The sequence below is a fragment of the Pinus tabuliformis genome, chromosome Q (genome assembly GCF_031772625.1).
Source record: "Pinus tabuliformis cultivar Carrire ecotype Pingquan chromosome Q, CPIR1, whole genome shotgun sequence".
NCBI lineage: Eukaryota > Viridiplantae > Streptophyta > Pinopsida > Pinales > Pinaceae > Pinus > Pinus tabuliformis.
The window spans coordinates 927,140,313-927,167,312 of NC_142296.1; the positions used below are offsets into that span (position 1 = coordinate 927,140,313).

The 27,000-nt window shown below is 40.7% G+C and overlaps 1 protein-coding gene across 1 annotated transcript; it reads right to left on the reverse strand.

Annotated features, from left to right (window-relative positions):
• Window positions 1–23,381: 23,381 nt before the first annotated feature.
• LOC149222497 (uncharacterized) lies at window positions 23,382–23,690 on the reverse strand. The gene has a single exon (XM_089387615.1). The coding sequence runs from the start codon at window positions 23,688–23,690 to the stop codon at window positions 23,382–23,384; it is 309 nt and encodes a 102-aa protein (XP_089243741.1).
• Between the last annotated feature and the right edge of the window lie 3,310 nt (window positions 23,691–27,000).

The following is a 27,000-nucleotide window of genomic DNA, read 5'->3' on the forward strand; positions in this document are numbered from 1 at the left end:
AAGCATGAAGGTACATTTCTGAAATGTACCAAAGGAAAATATTATAAGGGTACCATTCCCCTCATGCAGCAGGTTCACAAGTTTGGAACAACCCGAGGAGTCTGAGAATCATGATCAAGGAATCTCATGTATTCAGGTGGAAGAAAGCCCTCTATGGCTTGAAGAAAAACACCTCAGGCATAATATGAGAGGATTGATAGTTGTCTAATGACGCTGAGATTCACTAGGAGTGAAACCGATCCAAACCTTTACTCGAAGGTTGTGGATGATAAACCTCTCATACCAGCACCTATGTCTGACAGGTGTAGACCCTCTCATTTATAGGACACATGATGAATACCACTGTGAATCTCTATGACAACCAGAGATTGTTTTCGATTATTGAGGAATCTCGTATTTGACAATTGCTCCAGAAGATAGACATCAATTACTGCCTTATCTGGGATATGGTAAGTCGATGATCAAGGAGGCTCCATCACACTAAGATGATGTACAGGACAAAGCCCTGAGGAAAGATCAAATTTGTGATTTTCCCGAACGACTTGGAGTCATCAAGAGACCTTTGTAAAAGGGTCTTGCATGCTGCATACATTGAGCTCTAGGAGCTTTGAGGGGCTTGCAGTTCTATTGGAGCAACATACAACCACAGGGTGACTCACCCTCCCCTGGTGGTGCGCACTGAAACAAGATGATTCGCTCTCTTGTGAGACAAGATGATTCACTCTCTTGTGGGACAAGATGATTCGCTCTCTTGTGTAGGAGGATGATTAGTTCTCCTGTGAGGCCTGGATTGATGTGTTCTCCATGGCGATTGTAGCAGGATTGATGTGTTCTCCTGTGAGGCCTGGATTGATTGTTCTCCATGGCGATTGTAGCAGGATTGATGTGTTATCCTGTGAGGCCTGGATTGATGTGTTCTCCATGGCGATTGTAGCAGGATTGATGTGTTCTCATGTGAGGCCTGGATTGATGTGTTCTCCATGGCGATTGTAGCAGGATTGATGTGTTCTCCTGTGAGGCCTGGATTGATGTGTTCTCCATGGCAGCCTGGATTGATGTGTTCTCCATGGCGATTGTAGAAGGATTGATGTGTTCTCCTATGAGGACAGGATTGATTAAGTTCTCCAGTCGAGGCTTCCTACCCATGCAGTCTGGGACTCATGGGAAGTACCTCTCATCTGATCAATGAGCAGGGAAATGAAGTTAGGGACCATAGTAATACCGATGGACGTGTTGGTATCATCCTAAGACCCTATTTCCTTCCCAAAAACATATCATTTCTCCATACATTTTCATCATATATCCCTCAAAATCCTTGAATATTGATTATTAATTGTTCTGTAGTTATTAAATTGCATAGAAATTAATTTAGGGGTTTTATGTTCCAGAATTAGAGGTTTTTGATGACATGATTACAGGAAGTACCCACATCCTGTAATGGGCTTACCGTTTGACATGTGGCGCAGCAGATGAGCGAGAACGAAAGGCATGGGCGAAAAGCAGAATGTCCAAGCATGGACAAACACCTATCTCCCAGCCAAATCGAGCCTCCTATGCATGCGGTCAACTTCAGTCAAAGCAGGGTACTATGGCGCATAAAAGCAGCAACAGCATCGTTCTATTTTCATTTTGATTTTTGTTCTTTTTGAAACATATGGTATGGAAACATTTTGAAAAGGCTATGTAATAAACGCGGCAACAACACTATGTAAATTCAATGTATCGATGACATGGCTGTGTGTATGCATGTGTAAATACAGTTAGTTCAATGTTTGAAGGTTAATCAATCGTTGAAACATTTTCTCAGAACAGAGTTTTAGTTAATACACAGAACCATTTACAGTCACAACGTGTGTATACCCTTTTGCATTGGTTGATTGCTGAACGGTGGTAGTCAGTATACCCTTAGGCGCGGACGGGCCCTGCGTTCTTCGTTTTGTTACATTTTAGTTCACATATATATATATATGCACAGCGTTGTATTAGATTCGATTTATATGTTTGCACAGCATTGTATTGGATTCGATTTATGTATCACATGGGTTGCATCATAGTTTCGATTTACATAACTGTTGATTTACATAGCATACCGGTTGTAGTCATATAAGCTTTCGATTCCTTTATCCTTTGAATTTCATTACATGTATATGGTGTGTGCATATGAAGGGTTTACGGTTATGTTGAATGGTCAGCACTAGGATCTGGAACGAGAATCTTGTAAGGGATTCGGTCTCTGTGTGTTTTATAGATGCATGCTCATAAACTCTGCTTCATTTCACAGTCTATTTATGTTCTTTTTATATAGTTTAATAGTGTAAATATCTTGCATGCTGTGTGTGTTTACCAAGCAAAGGTTTTCTGAGTGATACCTCTGTAAGGAGGTTAGAATCATTGCCACAGTTCATACACAGTACTTAGATTCATATTTTGCCTTGATAGATGCATCTCATAACCAGCATTGTAGTCAAATATATCAGTAGGGTAATCTAGGTGTGTGAAGGATAGGCTGCATATAACAGTCTTCCGTAAAGAAGCCTTGCAATCTACCTCATAATCACCTGGGCGGTAATTCTTTATGTCTATATATTTTAGACCACGCCTCTAAGCTTACGCACCTCGGTCGATATTAAATATAGAGTCCAGTCTAGTACCCTAGCTGGAACCACCACATTTTGGCGCCGTTGCCGGGGAGGCATACGTAAAGGATTCAAACAAAAAGAAAAAATTTCAATACACAAAAACAACCAAAAACACAGTTAGAAATCATGTTCATATATGCCTAGACTTAGAGACATTCAAGGGAGATTTGTGAGAACCCCCCACCATCTCAACACTAACCCATCATCATCAGGAGCAGACTCTCCGGGGAATACAACTGAGGAAAATAATCAAACAATAGCTGAGAAATTTTATTCAGGACAGCACATTACTCTTGCTGAGAGGGAAACTCTGTTTGCACATAAATCACAGCGTCCACCCTTTCCTAAATCTTCTACACCAAGGAAAAGTAGCACCATTACCAAACAATATTCCTTTCTCTCTTTTCCACCAAGAGACACTAAGAGACCAAGTAGAATGGCTGAGGAGGGATCTGGATCAGTTCCCCATCAAGAGGAGGAGGAATCCACTTTTAAATTCCCTATACAAGAACCACAGGAGGATGACGAGATTAAAATGAAAAATATACCCCCATCTGTGCTACCCAATTTCTATGGAATGGCGTCAGAGGATCCAGACTCATTCTTATTCGAGTTCGATATTGTGTGTCGAACTTATGGATATACAGATGATGCTCACAGACTGAGATTGTTTCCAGCCACATTAAAGGCAGCAGCCTTGAAATGGTTTATGGGGCTAGGTGAGCATGCCATAGTGGATTGGGATGGCATGAGGAGAATATTTCTGAGGAAATATCAGCCTTATTGTAGATCCAAAGACTCTAAAGATGACATCTTTAGAATGAGTCAGCAGGAGGATGAAACCTTAGAAGAATATCTAGAACGGTTTGTCTATAACTTGCAAAAATCTAAACACCGAACCATGCCTCCTGATCTAGTCCGCGCAATCTTTTTGAAAGGTATCAGGGAAGAATACATGGATGATCTCAACTTAATGGGAAAAGGTGATATCTCTGCCTTACCCTTTGAAGAAATAGCTGAACTGTGTGAAAAATATTCAAGAAGTAAAGCCAAAATGGGAAAGAGAACCTTGTCATCTAGGGTCATAAAAACTGCCTCTGCTAGTGTCACCCGGGTTGAAATTGGTAATATTTTATAAGAGTTCAAAACAGATTTGTTGAGTACTCTAGGAAACCAAATTGATACCTTAAAAGCCAAAAAGAAATAGGAGGAAGAAGACAATATCATGGCTATTTTCTGCCCCAAGTGTCGCAAGAAGCATGCATTAAAAGACTGTCCTCTAGACAATATCCAAGTATGTGCTTTCTGTACTGAGCATCATGATATGCTTAACTGTCCTAAAGTTAAAATTGTGCAGAACTGTAACATGGCAGCCAGCACAGAGATGGAGAACGTGTACTACATGGGTGCAAAGCGACCATGGCAACCAAGGCAAGCACCCCAAGGTATGTTTCCTAATCAAAATATACAATTTCCTATGAATGATCAGATGTATGCACAAAACTCATGGAATATACCTATGCCATGGCAGCATGGAAACCAATCACAAAATCAATGGAGACCGTCTCAACAATATTCCCAATCCTACCATCAGTATCCTCAATCATACCCACCTTACTCACAGCCATATCAGCAGTACCAACAGCCATATCCATCACAATCACAGTCATATCAGCAGCACCCTCAGCCAGTTGTTTATCAACCCCAACCTTCTCAACAAACTCTGCCTGCTCCTCCACAAATAAATGTACCACAACTTCAATTTCCAACTAACCCACAACCTCCCAGACCCACACAAATACCTGCTCAAACTGTCCCAAATCCGAACAATAGAGCAGAGAGGCCAGTTTATAATGTAGAGGAAGGAACCTCCTACTCCACACTGCCTTTGCAAAACATTAATCTGAGGTCTGGTAGGGTGCTCCAGAAGGATTCTCTCATAACAGATCAGCAAGAAGAAAACTTAGAAAAAGAGAATGAAATGACCACTCAAACAAAACCAAGCAGTGAAACCAAGGACAAACAGATGCAATCACTACAACCACCTTTTCCAGACCGTTTGGTTCAAGTAAAATCACCATTGCCTCCACCACAATTTGATGTCTTGGATGAACTTAAAAATGTCTACATAAAAATCCCTTTGCTGCAAGATATAAAGGACATTCCTATTTACACCAAAGCCATCAAAGACATGTGTCTCAAGAAACCTGCTAGAAAGAGGATTGATCCTCAGACCATTCATGTTTTAGGAAATTTAGCAGGCCTTATGACCAATACCATCTCCATGGAGAAGTATGTTGATCCAGGCATTCCAAAAGTAACCACCATCATTAACAACATACGGATCCCAAACACTTTGATAGATCTTGGAGCTGCAATCAATGTCATGACCCTTGAAACTATGAGAACACTCCAGCTTGTGAATTTTCAACATACCACAATTGTTCTTGAACTAGCTGATAGGTCCAAATTCATTCCTGAGGGGATTTTGGAAGATATCATCATCTCACTGGACTCTTGGGAGTATCCGGTGTATTTCCTAGTCCTTCAACCCAAATCTAATCTAGGAGGACATCCTATCATTCTAGGTAGACCATGGTTAGCAACTGCTGATGCATTTATTGGATGCCGGTCAGGTAACATGATTATCTCTAGAGGGACCGAAAGGAAACAACTAACCCTCTATCCATCGGCACAATCACCTGCAGTGACACATAACTTGTGGCTTGATGACAAATTTAATGACAAAGAGGAGGTACAATCTATTTTTAGCATTGACCAGATCTATGATTTCCATGAAGACAACACTGATTTGGTAGAATTATTTCTCTCACAGCCTGATATATCTGAAAATGTGAGGAATGAACAATATAATGCTGCAGATGTACTTCTAGCTCAAAACTTTCAAGAAACATGCACTATCCATTCCTTACAATCTACATTTCATGACATCTTTCCAGTTCAATCCATTACCAATGCACAGAGTCAAGTCATAGAGATCAGTCCAGGCAAAACTTTGAACATAGGCAACCACCTTGACTCATCTCAACAAGAAAAATTGATTAGACTCTTGACGAAGTACCAAAAAGCCTTTGCATGGGATTACACTGACATGCATGGGATTCACCCCGACACATGCACTCACCACATTTACACTGACAGCACCATTAAACCGGTGAGGCAACCACAAAGAAGAATGAACCCCATGCTCCAAGACATTGTCAGAGAGGAGTTGCAAAAACTTTTGAGAGTCAACTTTATATATCCTATTTCTGACAGTCAGTGGGTATCCCCATTGGTTATTGTGCCTAAGAAGAATGGAAAGTGGCGTATCTGTGTTGACTACAGACAGCTAAACAAAGCCACGCTCAAAGACTACTTCCCACTGCCATTCATTGACCAAGTGTTAGACACCCTAGCCGACAAATCATCATTTTCCTTTCTTGACGGTTTCAGTGGCTACAACCAGATCCGGATTACCTCTGAAGACCAGGACAAAACCACCTTCACCTGTCCTTGGGGCACCTATGCCTACAATGTTTTGCCATTTGGACTTTGTAACGCTCCAGCTACATTTCAGCACGCTGTGTTAGCTATCTTTGTTGATTTGATACATGATTGTGTTGAAGTGTATATGGATGATTTTTCAGTATATGGCAATTCTTTTGAACATGCATTAGAAAATCTAGAGAGAGTTTTGAAAAGGTGTATTGAAGCTAACCTATCCCTCAGCAACGAAAAGTGTTTTATGATGCTAAATGAAGGGATAGTGTTGGGCCATTATATCTCTTTTCAAGGCATCCAGGTTGACCCAGCCAAGATACAGATTATTGCCGATTTGCCTATTCCACAGAACCAGAGAGAGGTAAGAAGTTTTCTTGGGTATGCTAGCTATTACCGCAGATTCATTGAAAATTTTAGCAAGACAGCCTTACCTTTGTTTAAACTTCTTGCCAAAGACGTATTTTTCAATTGGACTGAGAACTGCCAACATGCATTTGAACAACTTAAGAAGAAACTATCTACTGCACCAGTCCTGAGAGGGCCTAATTGGAGTTTACCATTTCATATTTTTACCGATGCATCTGACACTGCCATAGGTGCATGCTTAGGCCAAAAAGAAGAATCTTGTACATATGCAATTTATTTCATTAGTAAAAATCTCACACCTGCCGAGCTAAACTATACAGTTACAGAGAAGGAAACACTTGCCATCATTTATGCTGTGAATAAATTTCGCCATTACATAACTGGTTATGAAGTCTTTGTACATACTGATCACTCTGCCATTCGACATCTCATGAATAAACCAATAACTAGTGGCAGAGTTACCAGATGGTTACTATTGCTACAGGAATTTAACATCACAGTGTTAGATAGACCAGGCAAAGAAAACCAGGTGGCAGATTTCCTCTCTCGACTGCAAAATCCAGGTGAGATTGTTCCTGTTGAGGACTCTTTCCCGGATGAGCACTTATTCACAATTTCCATAGTAACTCCTTGGTTTGCTGATTTAGCTAATTACTTGTCTACAGGTAGGACACCTCCACATTTCACTGCAAAGGAAAGGAAAAGACTGATCAAACAAAGTGTTAGATATTCATGGCTCAATGGCGATCTCTTTTACATTGGTTTTGATATGATCATTAGGAGATGTGTACGAAATGATGAGGTAATTGACATTCTAAAATCTTGCCATGATGAACCGTGTGGTGGGCATTTTGCAGCGAAGCGGACAGCCTTCAAAGTTCTTACTCTTGGATACTATTGGCCATCCATTTTCAAGGATGCCAAGAAGTATGTAAAGAGTTGTGACAGCTGCCAAAGGATGGGCAGACCCACAGCTACCGATCAGATGCCCATTCAGCCCCAAGTTCACTTGGAACCATTTGATAAGTGGGCTCTGGACTTCATAGGACCGATCAACCCAGCCTCTAATGGTAAGAAGTACATCTTAGTGTGTACTGATTATGTCACAAAGTGGGCAGAAGCAAAAGCACTGGTAAGAGCAACCGAACACACAGTAGTCAATTTCCTTTTTGAGGAGATCTTTGTGAGGTATGGAGTGCCAAGAGAAATTGTCACTGATTAAGGTACCCAATTCACCTCCAAGCTCATGAAGGACATCACAGACAAGTACCAAATAAAGCATAGGAAAAGTACCCCCTACCATCCACAGGCCAATGGGCAGGTGGAATCAACCAACAAGACTTTGGAGGGGATCATTACCAAAATTGTTGCAATGAACCGCAAAAACTGGGAGGAAAAGCTCAAAGAGGCACTCTGGGCTTACCGGATTACTTGGAAAGATACCACCGGATTTACACCATACCAGTTGGTGTACGGTAAGGATGTCATGCTTCCTATTGATTTCCAAATTCACACTTTTAAATTAGCTGCAGATTTACTAATTGATTTGGATCAAGCACAAAAAGAGAGAATCCAGCAGTTGAACCAGTTGGATGAGATGAGGCAGCAAGCAGAACAAACCACCACCCTCATGCAAAAGCACCGGAAGCAATGGCATGATTCACACATTAAGAAGAAGAACTTCAAAGTAGGTGACTGGGCTCTGCTTTTTGACTCAAAATTCAAGGATCATAAAGCCAAGTTCACCACCCATTGGATGGGCCCTTATGAAATTGTTTAGGCTTATGACAATGGTTCAGTAAAACTCCAAACTATTGATGGCAAAGGTCATTCTTTCACAGTCAATGGTCATCGCCTGAAGCTGTACAACAAGCCCATCAGCAAGCAAGATTTTCTCAATACACTATCTCAGCAAGAAGAGGTTGAGGTACTGCAGCCTTCAGCTGCAGTATCACTGCCTTAGTTTCATTTTCTTTCAATTTCAAAATCAAGAAGAGAAAAAAAAATTAAAAAAATAAAAATAAAAATAAAATAAAATAAGAACTAAATAAAACAAAAACTAAAAATAATAATAATAATGGGTTAGATGTGAAAACCAGTATCTGGCACAATCTAACCCCGAATTCCTACCTGAAAACCAATTTATTGGCGGGTATGAATTCTATTTCTGTTGTTCATTGTTTCATTTCTCAGTTGCATCATGACTTGAGGACAAGTCAAACTTTCAGTCGGGGAGAGGGAGACATCTGTTCTGTTACTTTTATCTCTCCCTTGTAAATTCTTCAGATTTCTTATCCTATATTTCACTGTAAATTTTCAACAGCAGCTTGTTTCCAGCATTCTAGACTTTAACAAATAAGCTGTTCTGTCATGATTTTCAGAGGGACCTGGTTATAAATAGTTTGCAGGGGGACCTGTTTTGTTCAGACATCTATGCTACCAACACCAGCAGCAATTGACACCTGTTTGAGACATTCCAACCAGCAGTAAGGGACCTGTTTAAAACATTCAGTTGGGACCTGTAAAAAAAAATAAAAATTCTCGACATCAAAGGCTACTTCAACAGACTTCCACCAAGACTTCCAGCAAATTGCAAGCTCAGTGAACCTGTAACAATACAAAGAGCTGCATGAACATCTTCAGTTTTTCCAAGGGACCTGTTACAGTTTTCTCAAGGGACCTGTATCTTCAAATTTTCTTAAGGGACCTATTGCATCTTCAGTCTTCAAAAAGGGACCTGTACATTCCAATTTTTCAGAGGGACCTGTTACATCTTCAAAAATTTTCTCAAAGGACCTGTGTATTCAACCTCCCTCAGAGGACCTGTCAAAAAGAACAGTCAAAAGGATTAGCAACTCAGCATGTCAAATGATCAACAAAAGAGTAATGTATTTCTGTTCTTGGGCATTTAATTTCCTAGATTAGTTTTTAATGTAATTTTAGTGACTATAAGCTGTTGTAATTGATTTCAAGGACATCTTCATACATCCACTCATCACCCTTATCCCACCAAATTTCATCATTTCCCTACATCAACCTATCCCTAAAACCCCTCACCAACACATTCACCATGTCATATACCCTCCAGGCATACCAACATTCTCTACATGACCAAGTATAATTAAAAAGGGCACATGGTGAGCTGTGTGTTTGTTTTTAAAAAATATAAAGGATGAGATAGAAGCGGACTATATATATTCTTCACTCCATACAGTCAAATTATAACAAGCGGCCTATATGTTTTACACCGCACACACCCGAATCATGACCTCGCCACCCAGCATTATAGCTCAGCACTATGGGTACGCTCTCAGCGGTCTTATGCTAACATGCATACAAGCGTACAACACTCTGTTTTTTTTGAATGATTGCATTATAAGGCGAGTACAGGGTATTTCACATCCTCGGTTCCCATAACTTACAAAGTGAAAGTTTGAAGCAAGGAACGCGAGGAGATTGTTATCATTCGAGTAGAGTTACAAAGTAAAAGAGTGAAGCAAAGAGCGCCGAGGAGAGTATCACTGTTCGGGGTCGGTTTACACAGTGAAACTGGTGAACGCCGAAAAGGGAAGCATCACCATTCTGTCTCTAACTCCCATCACAGTCACATCGACCAGCCAAGCACCATAAATTGAAGACTGAAGGAAGCGATATATGCCAGGTAACCAACTTGACACTTCTGTGTTTAAATTTTAAAGAGCATAGAAAAAGAAGGGTTCGAGGCATAACCCTCTACCATCACCATGACTAATAGGGCCGAACCCAGTACATTTGATAGCTCACAATACCATAACGATTGCATTGAGATTCTTCAAGAAGCACAGTGGTTACCTTTTCTGGAAAAATTCCATGGGAGTAATGAAGAAGTCACAAAACAATTTGCCTTTACCTTTAATGGAGAAAAGGCCCTAATAGGCACCTTCTCCTTCAGAATCTCAGAGGATACTATAGCTCAGGCAATTGGACTCAGCCCTGAGGGAGAAAAGTACTTTAAAACTAAACAATTCAAGGAGAAATCATGGACACAGTTCATGTCCAGGTCTAGAGTTTCCTCAGTAAACTGGAAGAAGGGAGTTCCAAGGAGCTGGTTAGTTCATCCTTGGGATGAAATGGTTCACATTATCCAAAAGTTTATAACTTGTGAAGGTAGATACAGCATTGTTTATCTATATCACATCAAGCTACTCCTCCATTTAAAGAAACAATGTGTAATCAGTGTGCCATATTTTCTGCTGCAAAGCTTAACAAAGATGGCCAAAACTATCTAGAAACAAAAAGGGAATGAGGATAAAAGCCTGTACCATTTTGGCCTGATTAAAATCCTCATTGAACATGAGTTGCAGAAGCGAGGGAAGCCATGGAAAGAATTCTTAACTGTCAACCAAATCAGAGATGAGGAGGAAAAAGAAGAAGTGCAAGAAGATTCTGGGTTTATGAAGGACATAGATGAGGAAATTCCAGTGTCCAAGGCCAGCAGAGCACCTCAACCTGTGGGCAGCATAAGGACCAGGAACATGCAAAAAGAGGATGCCAAGAGGGCTGAGAAAGACAAAATTTTTACCACCTACTCCCGAAGAACAAGGAGGACACCAAAAACTCAGCTGCAAGAAGATCAATTCGAATCTCATGCCCCTGTACAGATTGATGTTGAAAGTGGTGATCATTCACCACCAGCACCAGAAGTTGACATAGAGGTGGAAAGCCATAACAAACAAGAAAAATGTTCACCACCTCCCACCAAAAGACAGAAGAAGTTAGAAAAACAAATTGAGGAATTGAAAGAAGAGCTCATGGAAGCTAACATGTTGGAAAAGGTTATTAAAAGAGAAAATGAAATGCTCAGGGCACAAAGCAAAGAAACACAGAAGACAAATGAAAAGCTCAAGGAAAGAATCAGTGAGTTAGAGACTGAGCAGTCTGAGATTTCCAACTGGGCCACTAAGTGGTACAATCAGAAGAAGGCTCTTAAAGAGAAATATAAAAAGTTAAAGCAGGAACTCAAGGGACAGAAGGATCACCAGGTGAAGAAGAATGTAGATACCTTGCTCAAGGCAGCAGAGATCCATGCAGGCAAAGAGTTCAAGGGGAGTACTTCTGGGGTAGCATGAGGACATGCTAAGTCCTTAAGTCGGGGAGAGATGTTGGTATCATCCTAAGACCCTCTTTCCTTCCCAAAAACATATCATTTCTCCATACATTTTCATCATATATCCCTCAAAATCCTTGAATATTGATTATTAATTGTTCTATAGTTATTAAATTGCATAGAAATTAATTTAGGGGTTTTATGTTCCAGAATTAGAGGTTTTTGATGACATGATTACAGGAAGTACCCACATCCTGTAATGGGCTTACCGTTTGACATGTGGCGCAGCAGATGAGCAAGAACGAAAGGCATGGGCGAAAAGCAGAATGTCCAAGCATGGACAAACACCTATCTCCCAGCCAAATCGAGCCTCCTATGCATGCGGTCAACTTCAGTCAAAGCAGGGTACTCTGGCGCATAAAAGCAGCAACAGCATCGTTCTATTTTCATTTTGATTTTTGTTCTTTTTGAAACATATGGTATGGAAACATTTTGAAAAGGGTATGTAATAAACGCGGCAACAACACTATGTACATTCAATGTATCGATGACATGGCTGTGTGTACACATGTGTAAATACAGTTAGTTCAATGTTTGAAGGTTAATCAATCGTTGAAACATTTTCTCAGAACAGAGTTTTAGTTAATACACAGAACCATTTACAGTCACAACGTGTGTATACCCTTTTGCATTGGTTAATTGCTGAACATTGGTAGTCAGTATACCCTTAGGCGCGGACGGGCCCTGCGTTCTTCGTTTGGTATACTGCTCTTCGTTTTGTTACATTTCAGTTCACATATATATATGCACAGCGTTGTATTAGATTCGATTTATATGTTTGCACAGCGTTGTATTGGATTCGATTTATGTATCACATGGGTTGCATCATAGTTTCGATTTACATAACTGTTGATTTACATAGCATACGGGTTGCAGTCATATAAGCTTTCGATTCCTTTATCCTTTGAATTTCATTACATGTATATGGTGTGCGCATATGAAGGGTTTATGGTTATGTTGAATGGTCAACACTAGGATCTGTAACGAGAACCTTGTAAGGGATTCGGTCTATGTGTGATTTATAGATGCATGCTCATAAACTCTGCTTCATTTCACAGTCTATTTATGTTCTTTTTATATAGTTTAATAGTGTAAATATCTTGCATGTTGTGTGTGTTTACCAAGCAAAGGTTTTCTGAGTGATACCTCTGTAAGGAGGTTAGAATCATTGCCACAGTTCATACACAGTACTTAGATTCATAGTTTGCCGTGATAGATGCATCTCATAACCATCATTGTAGTCAAATATATCAGTAGGGTAATCTAGGTGTGTGAAGGATAGGCTGCATATAACGGTCTTTCGTAAAGAAGCCTTGCAATCTACCTCATAATCACCTGGGCGGTAATTCTTTATGTCTATATATTTTAGACCACGCCTCTAAGCTTACGCACCTCGGTCGATATTAAATATAGAGTCCAGTCTAGTACCCTAGCTGGAACCACTACAGGAGGCATCATTGTATCTACCATACTCCCTACGCTAGGATGTCCTCCATTGATCTGGGATCAATGATACTGGTCTGGGACCAGTGGTAGGAGTTTTACATTCTATGACGCTGACTTCGGGTCGGCTGAGACTGGTCTGGGACTAGTGGTACATACTCCGAGACTAACTTCGTGCCAGTGCAGTACTTGTCTGGGACCAATGAGAGTCGTACATACTATGACGCTGACTTTGGGTTGGTTGAGACTGGTTTGGGACCAGTGGTACGCACTCTGAGACTGACTTCAGGTCAGTGGAGAATGATATGACTTATTCTCGATCAATTCTTCTTCTTCATAGTTCAGCGGAGATGAGCGGAGCAGAGAAGAGCCAGCAGAACAAAGCTAGTAGAGCTGAGCAGAGCAGAGCCAACAGCGCTGAGCAGAGCAGAGCTAGCAGAGCCAACAGCGCTGAGCAGAGCAGAGTAGAGCCAACAGAGCTAGGCAGAGCAGTGCAGGGCACTGATGGCAGAGATAGTACAGTCGGACATATGGATCAACAGATGGAGTTCCCCCTAGTTGAGAGGGAGTGTTAAATTGGCAACTAGGGCCAAACTCCATGTGGGTCAGCTTATTTATGGCAACTGATATTTTTATTGGATCCCTCTCGTCGAGAGGTGTAGGATTGATCCAAAGATCATCCGATTCCGATAAGTATTTATGGAGATATGAATTTATTTTGTTTATGTAATTATAGTCAAGCCGACTAGCTCTTATGTAGGCTCTAGAAGCCCAACCGACATGTCTATTCATCATCCTCATTTTGGTATAAATAGATGAGGATTTGATATCATTTACACACACGTATTCTTGAGGTGATCTCCTCTCCACGTCTAGGTTTTTGGAGAAGGAGAGAACCAAAAGAATACGCTGGCCTAAGAAGGAGCCCTAGCTGTAGTACGATGCCCTAATCTGTTGGCAATGGAGCAACTATACGCACAGCAATGGAAATAGTTATGTGATCCCTAATCTGTTGGCTATGGAAACTATATACATGCCATTCTATATGCATGGAGACTATATACGCACAACAATGGGAATAGTTATGTGATCCCTAATCTGTTGGCTATGGAAACTATATACACGTCATTCTATACGCATGGAGACTATATACACACAGTCTATACACTGCTTGTAGCAGCCAAATCACAGTCCTCTAACGCTGTTATTGAATACATTTATACGCAGGCATAGATGGTAGCCGTAGTAGAAGGGAGCCATGGTAGATGGAATCCGCAGTGATAAAGTTAAAGGCTGCAATCAAGCACATAAGGCCGCAGTCAAGCATGGAAGGCTGCAATCACGCATAAGGCTGCAGTCAAGCTAATCTACACTCGACATACCTGTGATTTGAAGGTGAAGTTATCAAATGGATAGAGCAGAGAAACCTGCAGATGTAGATACAGTATTGACATGCGTTTTGGGATAGATACTCTTGGCATAGTCATGGCCAGATCTTGATGCATTAATAATGCCACAAAATTGATCGAAGTTCTGGAGCAGAGATCTCACCTTGGGATACCTATGAATTGAAGGCACAAAACTCAGATCGATGAGACAGATCTCGGATAAGAATACTGTATTGGCATAAGTAGATTCCTGTAGCAGTCTCGGTATACATTCTCGGCATAGTCATGACAACCTCGACATATCTTTGATGCAGTAGATTCCTGTAACAGTCTATAACTACTTTCGGATCTATACAGGCATACTCGCACAACAGTCTATAACCACATTCAGATCTGTACAGGCATAATCGCACAACAGTCTATATATATATATATATATATATATATATATATATATATATATAACTACATTCGGATCTGTACAGGCATATCTCAATAGAATAACCAATGGCCTCGACATACTTGTAAGGATCTCGAAGACTGTGTTGATATCTCGCACAACAGTCTATATATATACAGATCTTAGTGAAATCCTTATGACAATACAAACATGGAGTACCAGATCTAGGAGGTGTGATGAGGACGCAGTGTTGACTGAAGTTCTGGACCAAATACACTCTCGGCATACCTATGACTTGAAGTAGAGAAGAACTCGGACGAGGGTACCATATTGTCTTGGTATATAAACCTCGGTGGCATACCTGTAGCAGCCCAAACACAAAGAACAACAGTGACAGATCTATTCTCTTGGCTCAATGAAGATTATGTTAGTAGTTACATAACTCTGATATCGAAATAGGTTTCGATGATGGTCAAGAGATCCTTGGCATGCCAATAAAAGGGCACAGTCTCAACATAATAAGAATGATAAGGATAAACAATCTCAGATCATGATGATGAAAGAAGCAGCATAATGGGCACATTAATTAAGGAGCAGCATACTGATGATCAGGGCAGCATGATGTACGAACAACATAAGGATAGTTGAAGCAATATGTCTTCAAATATCAAAAGTCAAAGTGTTGACTTCTATTGTAATTGTACTCTCTCTCTCTCTCTCTCTCTCTGCTGAACTTTGAAGATAAAAGAATATTTGATCAAAGGGTTTTCCCCACACATTGTGGGGTTTTTCCCTGGCTCGCGCCATATCTTGTGTCCTCTTGCCTTGGCTTGTCTTCTGCGATTTATATTTATGTTCTATCTACAGTTTATCTTAATGCTGATGTGATTGCTAATAGTGAAAATTTAAATAAATTGCTCTAGCATAGAACATACCAAATCTTAACAATACAAAACTTCCATAATGTTGACCCCAAATTCTTTTCCTGCGACTATTAATCAGAGGCTTTTAAAAAGTGGAGGGAGGGGAGGGATTCATTGAGTTAAAATCGGGTTAGTTTTATCCTTGAAAAGGTGAACTATATCACTTATAAAGAATGTACATTCCTCCATGAAAAGGATTTAAAGAAAGAGGGCTTTATGGTTCCATAAAGATATACCTTTAATAGTAAAAGAAATTTATTGAATAGACATAGTGAAGTTTTGCCATATCTGCCAACCAATTTTGGGTGAGGAAAAGGCCTTCCACATAAATCTTAGTAGAGTCACCAAAATCAAACCAAAACCAAGAGAAAAATACAAAAAGAAATAGAAAAAAAAACTTTAAAAATTGGAAATGAAGAAAGGAAACACAGAAAGAGAAGCCCAAATTAAACGACAAACCCAACAAGACTAATTATACAAATGTCTCAACAAAAGAGTAAAAGAACATAAGCATTCGTGTGTTCATCTTCTATTGAGATTTAAATGAATTTTATCTTTTAGAGTTATAAGCAATTAGGCTCTAAAATTAAAGGGTGAATAACAATCATGTGATCAAATTAAACCAAATGAGAAGTATGTGCCCGCTGTAAATTTTCTTGTTTCAAAGCAAAGCCTACAATGAAAGCATCTTAACATTTTTTATAAATAAAATGATTAGGAAAAAAATAAAAAAGTTCAGGGAGTCCCCAACTTAGTTGATTTGATGATGATCATTACTGTTTCTCCAAAAAATCGAAAGCAAACAATAAAGAGAATGAGTTCCAAATCTGTGTTGATAGAAGTGCAAGATAATTCTTGGAGACCTGCAAAATAGAGTTTTATATAAGCAAAAACTAAAGAAAAGTTGAAACATAAATGAAGAAACTAAATAGGATGAAAATGGGCATATGAAACTTACCATTTGAAGAATTTCATTAAAATATTACCTGAGAGATATTGAGTTTCTCCAACACAAGGTAACCTGTTCTTTTAATTAGAATTTAAATTATGAAGAGTGGCCTTGTACGAACTTTTCATTGGCCCAAAATTATTACTAATTAAAACTAAATTAAGGCGAGAAACAAAACTAGAAAATGATGTCTCACGTTAAAGGAATCAGAAGTAAACCAAATCCATAAAAAATGAGAATATGCTTCTTTATGAATTGCAGCGGAATCGTTCTCTTCATTTTTCAGATTTCATGTCAACTCCATGATTTTCATAAATTTTCAAGAATCAAGACCAAGTCCCAAACAATGTAATGTATATGTGTATATGGATAGGTCTTGAAATTTTGCACACTAAATATGGAGTGATTTATCAGAAATGGGAAAACTACAAGAGAATTGGAACATAGGTTGCCCATGATTTATTACCTTTACCTGTTCCAAATTCTTTACCAATTGTTGCATTACCATAGTGGCTACTGAAAAGTATCTTTGAAAAGCACATAAAATGTGCACACTATAAAACAAACGAAAAAGAGATGGGCGTCTAATAGTAGAATAAAGATCAAAATGTAAGCGAGCCACGTGATGAATTATTAGTTAGGCAGAAAGATTGCCATGAAGAGTAAAAAGAGGCCCATGTGCACACACCATGAAGAATGTGTATCCCCAAAGTCACAAAGTCTTCTTGAGAAATTAATGATAGGATGTTGGACTAAATTATAATTATAAACGCATCCAGGTTCTCGAATACAAGGGTAACATGGAAATGAACACAAAGATACATAGATAAGAAAATAGAACTCCATGTGAATATAATGATAAGTCATACTATATAGTAATGGATGAATTAACGAGAGGCCAACAAGATTATATAATATGATATCTCACTAATTCGAGAAATTAAAAGGTTAAGGGAAAAATGGAAATATCGGAAGAACGAATAACATAGGATTAGGATTTCAAGATTTACTAGTTAAAGGCTCTAAATTGTTATGGTAGAAATCAATGTGACTTAAATGGATGCAAGATGAATGAGTGCAGTGCAAAAGCTAAAATCAACCTAGCAAATGTAAGATTTAGAATAGGCAAAGATGAAATAATGGATAGGATCATTTTATAACTTGCTCCAAGAGTTTTGTGCAAATTTTCCTTTTCTTGTTGTAAATATGAATAAGAAAGTGTCAAGAGTTTAACTTCAGTTGCATCAATGAGAAAAAAAATTATGATTATTGACTCATATCGCTAAATTTGAAAAGAAAGGGAAACATGTAGATAATCACAAATAGAAAGTACCAAAAATTCTGATAAAAAAATAGATACTTCCCTAAACATGTTGAGAATTTGAAAAGACTAGCTTCTTGCTTATTTCTAAAGCTAATTAGTAAAAATCAAGTCTCCGGATCAAGGCAATGAAGACCTGCAAAAGAAGAAATAAACTAATGAAAAGAGAAATTGACAATAGATGAAGATGAACATGACAATACATACCTGGAAGAATATTGGTTGCAACTTTACCTCATGAATCTTCAAATTCTCCCATGAATTTCTCAAAATTTGCATATGTTCAAAATCATCTACTATTCAATCTAAAATAACTATTAAGTAATGAGGTATTGATTTGCATTTAATTCATAATAACTATTGGCTTGATGGGCCCTGGCCCAGTTTTAGCATTAAGTCAGCCAAGAAAATCCCTACACTACTTGCCCTTTCGGGATCAATCCGCGAAGTGTGGACTGAAGTCTCACCTGGAGCAGTATGGGGTGGATACAGGAACTAAGTTTCCACACCCTAGGATGGTTGTGATGTCGTTTTTATACCCTAACCATTCCTTCCTACAAACCTATAAGCCCTTTAGGGCTTATTAATGTACTTCTCTTATTTGTCCTTGAAGCCTCTATGAAAGTCTCCAATTGTCCTTCGCGGACCCTAAATAGCCAAATCAGATGCTTACACGCCTATGTAATTATCATTACTTCTCTGTCTACCCTGATTAGCTTAAGTATTGGTCAACTTCAACATGCATTATGATTATCTTCACGTAAACATATATTCTTACTTGTGTTAATATGACAAAGTAAAATACATAGATTCGTGCATCAATATAGCATTAAATCATAAACCTAGTATTCAACATAACATAATCGCAACATTCATAACAGAAGTAAAATAACTCATACACAGATATATCGAGAATAATTCATTTTATTGATGGTTCAAATCTCCAGTACATACTCTAACTTCCTTGCGCACACAGCTACAAGGGTCCGTGCACTCAGCTGTGGACTTCTACCCTAGGCCTCTGCACACTCAGCTATGAACCCCTACCCTAGGCCTTTACGCACTCAGCTGCAAAGCCTCTTCCTATGCTAAGACTCTCCGCTCTTAGCTCTCAAAGACCCAAAAAATTACTTAGAACTCCACCAAAAACTTTCCTTAGACTGTTCTAAGACCCTTTTTATACATTCCCATGTCCCGCAGACCAAGGGCGGATCTCATCAAGCCGACACAACTATCTAAACTAAGGGTGGAAACCCTTTTTGACTTTTTACATCTTCGCGCTCCGCGACCACAAAATGTGGAGATTTTAAATTCTTTATACAAAACTTGGGCCTTTAGCCCCAAAACTTGAGCTTTTAACCCCAAAATTGACCCTAGGGGACCTGTTCCCAACAAGCCCCCAACACAAATCTGGTGACTCACCTCGAGTCACTCGGACGGTGGGGATATCTTGTCGCAAAGACCTCCCAACTCCACTTGTATGAATGCCACCTCGACGGTACACTACATCACCGCCTGCTTAACCTGCTCGACCAGTTGCTCTATCACTAGTTCTGTGTTGTCTACCTATGTTTTCTGCTATGTCACCTACAAACTGACCAATTTCCCTTCAATGGAGGCAGTGAGTACATAGGCTTCCTCCAGCCAAGGCCCCAATCTGGACTTTAGTACTACCTCCTTGCGTTGAGCTGCATCCACCTGTTCCTTTAATGCCTTCGCTTCCTGCAGCTTTGCCAACCTCTACGTGATGGCGATGGTGCATGTCATTTCTTTGACCTCATCATACTTCTACTGCAACTCCCGTGCTTCAGTTTCTAGTCTTTGTAGGTTGGGGTCTTCCTGTAGATTAGTCACTACTTTGAGTACCTACTCAAAGAGCGCAGTGCAATCCTTCACTGCGGTGTTAATAGCTATAACAACATCTTTTACAACGGTCATGTGCTACTCTCTGACTTCTGGCGAAGTTGAGGGCTGGGCCCTCAACTCAAGTTCCGTGATCTTAAGATTCAGTTCAAACTGAACCTTAGCCAGCTCTGTTCATGCTTCGTGCACACCTATAGAGCTTCTAGATCCTTACGTCGACTGACTCATCTTAGGGTATGTTCAGCTCTAGAACAGTCGAGCATGCCTCAACCACCACAGTTTTTGTGCGCTCATTCCTTACTGTGATCTTCTTAATAAGATCAATCGCGGGTGATTTTTTGGCGAACATTTGTGCATAGTTCACCTTCTGCTCGCTGATAATGTTCAAAGCTTGTTCCTGAGCCTGTATTTTCGTGATCACACCATCCAGCAAGGTTTGAAGGGCTTCACTTGGAAGCGCAGCCAAGTTTAACCCGACTTGTTTGATGGCGCTGACAGTGGCCTTGTCAGCCTCTGCTTCTGTGGGCAATGCTCCATCCAACAATGCGACAACCTAGGGATCCATTGTACGGACCATATCTACTGTGTCTAAGGTTCCTGGCTCTAAACTGCTCGACACTGCGCTGCCCCGCCCTACAATGGTTTGCACTTGAGTCGCCTAGATCTGCAACTCACGCAGACCCATTTGAATGGTGACCAAGGCCTACTTGTAGTGCTCCTCAAACTTCTGCAATAGTTCTGCGGTCACGTCCCTCACTGTATCACCGATGTCATTCAAATAACTCTGTGTCAAGGTAATTGGGTCCAGGGACAATTTTTTGACCTTGGAATTCTTCCGCGGCCCTACTTTCTCCTGCTCCCTTGTGCGCTTAACTTGGAATGGAGTAGTCTCTGGGTCCACTCCTCCCTGATCTGAGCGCTACTCCTCCTCGTCTGTCTATGGAGAAGGTGACTTATGACTCCTATCAGAGTCATGGTCATCCTCTTCCTCCTCCTCTTTTGCCTATGTTTTGGCCGCGTGCTCTATTGTGACTTTATCCTTAGCTTCCTTCCTTTGTTTTTTGGCCAACTATTCCATCTTTAACCTGGCCTCTTCCTTCTTCTGCTTTGTGGTAGACTTAATAGTCCTAGATGATAAGTCTGAGGCCTTGCGCCACTCTGTGGGCCAACTCTCTAGAACCGTGGTGATTGCATCATCCATCGCCAAGTATGGGAGATCATACCATTTTTGTGCAAGGTCCTTCTGCACTCTGATGGACACATAGTGGAATTTCTCCTTGAACTCCACATATTCAGAAAACTGCTCAAAGATAGTTGGTGAGAGCCGCAACTTGCTATTGATTGCTTCATGGATGCTTAATTCCATAAGAATCTAGAATATCTTGTTGTCCTTGATCCTTTGGGGGTCCTTCATGGTCCAAAGCGAAGTGAACTTCGCTACTTCTGGCATCTCCAGTGCAATCAAAGGAAACTGACTGTCCTCCAGTTAGTCCCACACAACCAATACAATTGACACCAACAACCATACATAGTGGAAAGTCTTGTTTTGATCTTGCGCTTCTCTGTAGCTCACAAGGAACTCACTGCAGAGGTAGCGCACCTAGTTAAATTGTATGCCTTCTGCGCACTGGGCTGCTAAAGAAACCACCAATGCTGACACTTCATCTGCGCGACACTTCCTCATAATATTCCCTGCCAAAATTTGAGTGGCTACTTTAACTGCGAGATCAGTTATGCTGGAGATGGAGTAGCCACGCGGCTTCTTGGCAAGATTGAACTTGTACTTCATATGTTTGGTGAGATCGCGCTCACCTGAATTTTCTCTAAATTCCATGGTCAAATTCAAACTTGAGTGCAGGAGCAAGGTGATCCTTTGGATCAGCATGTCAGTGATTAGGATCAGATCTCCTAACCACAGGCACCCATCGTGCAACAAGAATAATAGCTACTTGATCACTATCAAAGTTATGGGTGCGCAGTTGTAATGTGATACCCATAACAGGTTCAAAAATCCTGCCTTCTCCACCCCTTTTATCCACTTTCCTGACTCTAATGAGGTCACACCAGAGTCTTTATAGAAGACGCGGTGCATGAATGTATCAGTTGCCAAGTGGGGAAAATGCTTTGTATCTACTAAATCTCAGTCCTCCAGCTTCAAAAGGGGGATATGAGCCAAGCGCAGTCCTTCGAATGTGATTTTGTCTAGCAACAACGGGGTAAAAAGAATGACTTTGTTCTTGTTGATGTCCTTTGGTACCTTCGCCTTGCCTCGATGCAAAGGGATATATGGTGGCAGCTTGGAGATAGGGTTTGTCCCCTCAACGTCAGCGTCTTTTGTCCCCATGTCAATGTCTTATACGCCCACACTGATGCCCTCTATGTCCTCGTCAGGTTCTAGATCTACTACTTTGGCCTTCTCCTGTGCAGCAACCTTTTCTTTCTTTTGGTGTTTCCTTGGCGACTCTCACATCAGTTGTGTTGCTTTATGCTTATCCTTCTTCATCTTGGGACCTTCTTTGGATGGTGTAGGCCTCAGCCTGGGCAACCTTGGTGTTTTGGGTACTTTTGTAGTTACCTCTGCACTCGCTACATTTGGGGCAGCCCTTTCAGCTGCCATGGCTTCTCCAACACTTGTAGTCTCCACGGGTGCCGACATAATGCCAGTTAAAAGCTCCTGAGTCTCCTTCGGCAATTTCTCAAACACTTCACTCACTACCAAAGCCTCAAAATAATTGAGTTTCATGCATGCCTAATAGCTCAACACCTCAATTCTCAAAATTCCAAGTGTTTTTCCTTGGTCGTCCACTTGTAATTTATATGAAATTTTGAATTTGAATCCAACCGTTCCCCCCAAAATTGGTTCATAAATGCTAGAGTGGTGACAGATTTTCAAATATCTTGCTCTTAAATTCTGACTTAATTGTCACCCCCCCACTCCATTTATCCATTTTCCCACTGTTAAGTCATGAACAATGACCATAACGATCACATTCGAGCTGCCCTACGTGGTCTCTCCTTCAATAGCGCAAATCCCTTCGCACTTCTGCTGACAGTGTGAAAATCCTCCCTTCCGCGCAATACCCCAACCACGTAGCTCTACAACCCGAGCAATGTAGTTTATAGTCTTGTGGCTCTTTTCATCTGCCTCAAGTGCTAAGACTGTGCTTCCACCATATAGTCATCTAGTCGGATCCCCAGCGTATGTCTTCAAACAAATACCATTCACCCTCGCTGGGAATGGATCTCCATTCAACTTTACCAACTGAAGTTCTCCACCATCGGTAATCTCCTTGATGACATAGGGCCCCAGCCAATGCATCCAAAATTTTCCTGGAAATTTATCAAACTTGTTGTCATATAACAACACTAAATCATTTACCTTGAAGTTGTGTAGTTTGATGTGTCGATTGTGCCATGCCTTTTCGCGTTCCTTTTGAACTTACTGATGGAATCCAACTAGAAACCTATCTTCTTCCAGTGCTTCCAGCTGTGAGATACTTTCTTCCATGGCTCCGTGATCCACCATTCCTCTGAACGCTGCTATATGTAAACTAGGCACAATGTATTCCATTGGCATCACGGCTTCAACACCATAAACCAACCTGAAAGGCATTTGTCCAATCAGCTTCTTACAAGTTGTTTTGTAAGCCCATAGCACTACGGGTACATGTACATCCCAGTCATTTCTTTGCATATTGCAAACCTTTGTCAACTCATTTTCTAGTATCTTATTAAACGCTTCTACCATTCCATTAGCCCGCAGGTGATATGGCGTGCTCTTCTAATGGTAACCCTAAAATTCCTCCGTCATCACGTTGATCGTCTCATTAAGAAAATGCATACCGCGATCGCTCATTAAAATTTTTGGACAACCAAACCTTGTCAGCATGTACTCAAATATGAATTTTTCTACTGTCGTGCTTGTACAGTCCTTCACAGGCTACACCTCCACCCATCTGGTTAAGTACTCAATCGCGGTGATGACATACTGCGCACCCATCTTCTTTCCTAGAGGTTGCATTTGTCCCACAAAGTCAATTGCCCACTTCTCAAAGGGTTGTAACGATATCTGTTGATTCAGCAGAAACTCATCCCTCCGCTAGGGTCTACCAGTCCTTTGGCATGCATCGCATGCCCTATAATACACTTTTGAATCCTTATGTAGTGTCGACCACCACAACCCAGTGCGTAGAATCTTCCACGATGTTGCCTTGCCCACATAATTTCCTCCCAAGGCTACTCCATGAGCCTCAGTAAGGATGTTGTTTTGTTCAAATTCTAGCACATAACATCGCAATATTTCCTCTGATCCCATTTTGTACAAGTGTCCTGCAATGACAAAAAAGTCTATTGCACGCACTACAAATTCCTTTTTTTGTTGGCTAGTATATCCTTCTGGAGCCGTTCCTGCCATCAGGAAGTGTATAATATATTCAAAGTGGTTGTCCACGACACACATCGTAAAGAGCTACGCGTCAGGTAGTCCTTCCTCCAAATTAGTAGGCTCCTCTCCCGTTTCAATGTGCGACAGATGATCTGGTCCAACATTCAATTGTCCTAGTTTTACAATAACTTCAAAATCATATTCTTGAAATAGTAACAACCATCTGCATATTCCCCCCCCCCCCCCCCCCCCCAACACAGGCTTGTTCACCAAGTACTTCAATGCAGAATGGTCTGTATACATCTTAAAGTGTCCGCCTAGCAAGTAGTGCCTAAACTTCTGGAGCACGTATACCATAGCTAGACCTTCGCGCTCTGTTGTCGAATAATTATTCTCGGCTTTAGATAGCTTCCCACTTGCAAACTCTATGGGATGATCCATTTCCCCCTCACTTACCTGTGTCAGTACTGCTCCCAGCACAATACATGTCACATCCACATGCACATGGAATTTCTTCTTCCAATCCAGAAAGACTAGGATCGACGCGGTGACCATTTTCTCTTTGAGCACATCCAAGCTCTTCTGACATTCCTCATTCCAGCAGAATGTAGCATCCTTTTTAACAGTTTCTCCATCGGCGCGATGATCCAAGCATAGATTTTGATGAACTTTCTATAGTACCCTGTATGCCCCAACGTTGTGTGCAACTTTTTCACACTTCTTGGTGCTTCCAAATTGATTATAACCGCGATATTTGCATGGTCTACCATTGAGCCTTGTCTGCATACCATGTGACCCAACAAGATCCCAAAAGGGACGCAGAACAAACATTTCTTCAAATTGAGTGCGATATGGTACATTTCGCATGTATCTATCATCAAGTGCAAACTTACTACGTGGCGCTTTACCAGTCCAAACACTATCTAATCGTCAAAGTATACCTCTAGAAATTTGTGAATGAAATCCTTGAACGATGTGATGACTACGTGCAAGAAGATCTCCAATGCATTATTCAACCCAAAAGGCATCACCATATATTGGAAGCATCCCCATTCAGTCCCGAAGGTCATCTTACTCCTATCCTCCGGTGCAACCTTCATTTGATGGTACCCTGAGAACCCGCCAGTAAACGAATATGCTCCTTGGCTGCCAACATTATCCAGCACCTCATCGGTGAATGGAGTTGGGAAGGGATCATGCACACAGGTGTCATTAAACTTCCTGAGATCTACACATATCCATATCTCATCCCTTTTTTTTTCTTATCCTGAACTACCATTGGGCTTACCCAATCAGACTCCTCTACTAGTTCAATGATACCTGCTACAAGCATTTCATCCAACTCCAAACGTACCCTTTCTTTATTATTCAGATTGAGGTGGTAAGGTCTTTGCTTAATTGGCTTCACGTTCGGTTTTAGAGTGATCTTCATGACACCCAAGTCCCCTATTATCCCTTTCATATTTGAAAACTTCGTGGGGAACAGATCTTGATATTTGCGGAGTAGTTCGGTGACCATATCTACTATCGCGTCGTCCCAGTAGTCCCCAATCTTCGCAAACTTTGGCTCTGCCTTCATGCCAATGTTCGCCTATCTAGTTTTGAACGGCTTGGTTATGTCTGGGTTCTCTAGTTGCAATCCCTCAACTTCATGGTGACCTTCATCCTCTGGAATGTTAATCTTCCTCGAGTCTTCATCTTCTTCTTCCACTGTTACATTGTAGCACTCCAACACTTGGCTCAGCTAGGTAGTCCAATCAGGTTGAATCAAATCTAGAGGATCTTGCGGTATCCTGAAGATCACTGCCTTAACCTCCTACAATGCTTCGTCGATACATTCAAACCCATCCTCAAAGTTGAATGTCATAAAAAATCCTTGGCGTAAAACATCCCATTCTTCAGTGCCATGGCGGAGTTATGTCTCCAAGTACCAATTCATTGGTATAAAATCTAAGGTATGACAAAATAGATGGACCCAATCTGGCTGAGGCTTCGCTCCATACACTTCAATCCATTTGGCCAAATGGTCGCGTGGATCATTTCTCCCATCATACTTTTTTGTTAGTTACACTTGTGGGTGACCAAACCACACTCTCATCATTTTTCTGTATACACACCAATCATAAAAAATGTCCTTGTTTGTGCCCCACCATCTCACAGGTGTAGCACGCAACGCCTAGTGTAGGGCCTGGAAGTGATGTTTCTCTAGCACTTCTATCTCAAATGCATCCAAAAAGTGATCAACATCAGTTAAACCATCATAGTAAGGAAGATTTCTTATCTCTGATGATACAAAGCACAACGACTTGGTCATCATATTACAACACAACATAGATACTTCATGCAGTCGATTTTGCCAGTGCTCTAGTTCTTCATTTGAATCTGATGTGCAAGAACTCTCGTGATCCCATGCAATATGTCTATCTACTGTCAGATTCACCCAATCCTGGTCTCCATCGTTATCTTGTAAATATGATCCAAATCGCCATCACTTTGATAATAGCGAACCGATTTAGTATAGCGCAGTCCTTCTGTAGGGTCCAGGGGCACTACTAAGTGGAGTGATTTATTCTCAAATATCATCTTCTGCTTCTTCAAATTAATTACCCCATTCATGTCAATGGCCCAATCGATCCCAAGGAGTGTGGGGTAAGGATTTTTGTCATCCACAATC

Coding starts and splice junctions, on each gene's coding strand:
- LOC149222497 (XM_089387615.1), bottom strand. CDS start 23,690: ATGGTAGAAGCGTTTAATAAGATACTAGAAAATGAGTTGACAAAGGTT.